Source organism: Urocitellus parryii, chromosome 6 (genome assembly GCF_045843805.1).
Source record: "Urocitellus parryii isolate mUroPar1 chromosome 6, mUroPar1.hap1, whole genome shotgun sequence".
Classification (NCBI taxonomy): Eukaryota; Metazoa; Chordata; class Mammalia; order Rodentia; family Sciuridae; genus Urocitellus; species Urocitellus parryii.
Window position 1 is genome coordinate 37,537,305 of NC_135536.1, and position 3,915 is coordinate 37,541,219.

At 47.3% G+C, this 3,915-nt stretch overlaps 1 protein-coding gene across 1 annotated transcript; it reads right to left on the minus strand.

The window, feature by feature from the left end:
• Positions 1-371: 371 nt before the first annotated feature.
• LOC113194775 (duodenase-1-like) lies at positions 372-3,705 on the minus strand. Its single transcript, XM_077800019.1, has 5 exons — positions 3,651-3,705; positions 1,911-2,058; positions 1,318-1,450; positions 869-1,126; positions 372-512 (listed from the first exon to the last, which is right to left on the minus strand). Exons 1-5 carry the CDS (start codon positions 3,703-3,705, stop codon positions 372-374), a joined length of 735 nt encoding a protein of 244 aa, XP_077656145.1.
• Between the last annotated feature and the right edge of the window lie 210 nt (positions 3,706-3,915).

Genomic DNA, 3,915 nt, shown 5'->3' on the forward strand with positions numbered 1-3,915 from the left:
TATATTCTAGAGGTGGAAGATGGAGTGTGCCTGAGGGGAAGAATGTAAGGAATCATAAATGTGAGCAGTTTCTGCTGGACATACAGTCAGCACCTTACAGAATGTTATGCTGGTGAAGAAAGGAGTAATGTTTTGAACAACTAATAATAAAAATTAAAAAAAGAAATAGATTGTTTTAGAAATAAAGCAAAAGGTGGTTTAAAAAATTAAAAAAAAAAGAAAAGAAATAGATCACTTCTGTTGCAGAGATGAAAGTTTATTAAGCAACCGGCAGTCTCCCCTTGACTCCTCCACCCAGTGCACTTTGGGCCTATGTTGAAGAGAGGATGAAGATCACTTCTGAAGGCCTCTCAGTCTTGCCCCTGGAGTTTTTAGGATTTCATTGTTTTTCTAATCCAGCGCAGAAAGCTTGAGATCCTAGTATAGACACTTGGAGGTGTCCCGTCCTCTTCCCCAAAGGACACAATGCCCTGGGCCACATTTTCACATACAAGGGGACTTCCTGAGTCTCCCTGTGGGCAGAGAAAAGAAGCTCTTAGCTGACCAGGTTCAGATCCCACACTGCCCACTCCCCAGGTGTGTGTGGGCACTATTAGAGGGCTGTGTGTGTGAAATCAGGACTGGGGCAGTCCTCATTCAGTCTGGGGGCTCCAGCCTGACCCTGACTATTCCCTCCAGTTGACTGATGCCTCTCCTTTTCCAGTAAGTCTCTGTTCATGAAGTGACCAAAGGGAAATCAGTCTCCAGGACCAGAGACTGAATTGGTGAAAGGCTGAGTACATAGGGGCATAAATAGTTCCCTTTGCCCTGATTCTCCTCAAACTCTGCTGTGCCCAAGGCAGGGAATAGCCAATGCAGGTGAACTTACCTGAAAACAATTCTTCTTCTCTTTTGGGTTCCCCACACAAATCTGGGTGGTGGATTCATATATACTTTTGAAATGAGAGTGACATTCCTCGTCATTTTGGATTTCAAGCTGTACCTCATGCAGTTTTGTTGTGGATATGTTTTGGCCAAGGCGTCCCCAACCGGCCAGAGTGCACACCATCCCTGGTGTAACCTGGGAATTTCTTGAGGGTAACTTGAGGAGGCTCACCTCAGCATTCAGCTTGGCCTTCTTTTCCAACTAAAGGCAGATAAAGGGAATTATGATCAACCAACAACTCACGAAAATCGACACAGACATGGGGTTGCTTTCTTCATGGCACTGGGACAAGTGAAGAGGTCAATTTGACAAAGAGGAATGGAAACAAGGCCATGAGGATTTATCCCTCTAGGATTAACCTGTGTAAGACCCAGTGGAATGGCATGCCTTACCTGAAGTAACATGATGTCATTTAATGGCTCGTTTTTAAAATTTGGATGGGGGATGACTCTTCTTATAGGGATGACCTGCTGGGTCGTCTCTTGCTCATCGATGTCATGAGCCCCCAGGATTACAGTGATGGTTCTGTTCCTAGAGTAGACAGTGAGGTAGAGTCACAGGGGATACAAGTCGGTATCCCTGAAGGAAAATGGGTGGCCCAGGGCAGGGCAGGTTGGAGTTGGGAGAAGCTACATGGGAAGAGGACTTGGGGCTGAGCATCTTTTCCCTTTGCTTCCTGGCAGCCAGGGTTGGTACAGGTCCTAGAGTATCACAGTGTACTCAGTCATGTATAGAACATGTACAGTTGTGCACAGAGACTGGCTCCAGGTGAGACTCTTAATTTCACTTATTTGCACTCTGGTATCTGGAACAAAACCCACCTCCTTCCCATTCAGCCTTGATCCACGTTCGCCTTTTGTATAAGAAGCCACCTGCACTGACTGCTCCTCTCTCTCCATAGCTTCCCTGCCCTCCATGGAGCTCTTGTCTTCAGGCCCAAAGGAGAAGATTCCCTGTGATGTTTTCTCTAGAAGGGTAAACTCACCTTCCCCAGCAGTGGGCTGCTGTCAGGACAAAGTCCTCACGCACAAGGAAACCCCCACATTGTTCTGTTGTAGTTTGAGTCTTGATCCGAAGAAATGCCATGTAGGGATGGGAATGAGGCACAGCTTCCTGGCCCCCGATGATGTTCCCTGAAAGAAAAGTTCTGTCCTGCCCTTGTTGCTCATGAAGCCAAAGGCTGAAGAAGAGGACATTGTGGTAAACTACAGGGAGAGAAGGATTGAGTGTGGTGTTATTACCATTTGGGGTGCTGGGTTCATTGTCCTTGTTGAGCAAAGAATTGACAAACAGGATGCAGAGAGAGCAAGCAAGCAGCAGGTTTATTGCAAGAGGGACAGAGAGAGAGGTCTAAAGAGAAGGTTCCACAACATTTGGAATCTGGTGGGAGAGTTTGTCTTCTTTTATGGTCCAAGGAATTTTCTCCTTTCCTTATCATCTCCCCTGTCCACCCTCTCCTCACTATTATTGATTGGTGTCTGTGAATACTTCTCTTTTAGTTATTCTATTGGTTCCACACTTAGGAGAACAAACAGAATAATTTCTGTCTGATTGGGTCCCTGGCTTGTGTCCTCCCGCATTTTCATCAAACAGGAGGTAACCTCACTAGAGGACCCTCAATGCTCCTTTGTTCTGGCCCTGCCCCTGGTATCCTCACTTGCCATGTAGCCTTGGCTGGCTCAATACTTATAGATGTCCCTAGGGGAAAGGTCTAAGTAGCCAGCAGCAGCAAACATAGGCCCTGAGTGTTTGCCAGGCGGCATTCCTGGCTTGAAGAGAGACCCACAAGACTCAGATACTCCCTTTTGACCAAGAGCAGGGCAGTCCTTGCTCTGTAATTCCTGCTTCAGATGTCAATGTTGACTGACAGGATTTGAGTTTGGAACAAGTAGCAACGTCCCCACAGATCCTGGTCAGTCCTTTCTCTGAAGTGTCCCAGTCTTCTTTCCTCCCTTGTTTCCCCCTTAGTTCCCACTGAGCTCCTACTGGGTTCTGCTCATAAAGTCAGGATGCTGAGTCATGTTTGATGTTTGTCTGCTGGAGCCAGACACCAAGTAGGTGCCCAGTAAAGGTCTTGGCTGTGTGAGGGAATGGCTCCTGATTAGCCTGTGACTGAGGGTTGGAGGGCAGTGCTGGTGAGATTGTGAGCACCAGGGAAGATGGGGTCTGACAAAGCCATTGCATCCATCTGTAACTGAAAATGACCTGAGAGAACATGGCGCTGAACAAAGGCACACATATCTGTTAAGGGATTAGAATGCCCACAATTCTGAGATCAAATGGATCTTTGGCTTCATTCCTGGGCAGTGTGAGAATGACAAATTTGGAGAAGCAGGTGGATATTGAAGGTAGATATTAAGATATTAATTTAAAAACATAGTGGCTTTACCTTGATTACAGAAGCCAGCCCCTTTCTCTCGGCTGCCTTTTCTTGGGGAATTGTTTATTTATTTTTTCATATGTCTTTGTGAAAGGGCCTGCTTTCCAGATGTAAAGGTTATAGCTGGGAAAGGGGAAGGTGGCCACTGACTCTCATGAAAACCAGCCTTCTGCCCTGCTCCTCCTTTGTGCTCCCATCCCCATGAGGCCCACCAGTCATTGGGTGAGGTTTACCTTGCTAAGCCAAAAGTTGCTGGAGGTGCACCTGAGCCGGAATGGTGGGGTGCAGCATCTGAGCAGGGCTGAGCTTGGGGTTGGGCTTCAGTTGTTGGGGATAGTCACTCACCTGCCTCTGTCCTTGGGCACAGAAGAAAGACCAACAGGAGCAGGAGTGGCTTCATCTTCCCAGGAAGGCCTCTCTGGTCAAAGATGTTGTTGTGTCCTCCTGGTCTTTTAAACTCCCAGTGTTCTCTTCTGGTGTGTGGGGGCTTTTTCCTCTGAGATGATCTCATCCTTGCCTCACTATCTGATCAAGATCTGATGGTTGAGTTAGACTTTAGCCATGGCTTAGCTCCCACCACTCTTGATTCAGTGCTGACCACAGAAGCCGG

What these genes read in the sequence shown, in the direction of transcription:
- LOC113194775 (XM_077800019.1), bottom strand. Translation starts at nt 3,705, where the DNA reads ATGAAGCCACTCCTGCTCCTGTTGGTCTTTCTTCTGTGCCCAAGGACA. An exon ending in GTGCCCAAGGACAGAGGCAG is followed by an intron (nt 2,059 to 3,650) that starts GTGAGTGACTAT and finishes CTTTTCTTTCAG; the next exon opens with GGAACATCATCGGGGGCCAG. An exon ending in AGAAGAAGAATTGTTTTCAG is followed by an intron (nt 513 to 868) that starts GTAAGTTCACCT and finishes CTCTGCCCACAG; the next exon opens with GGAGACTCAGGAAGTCCCCT.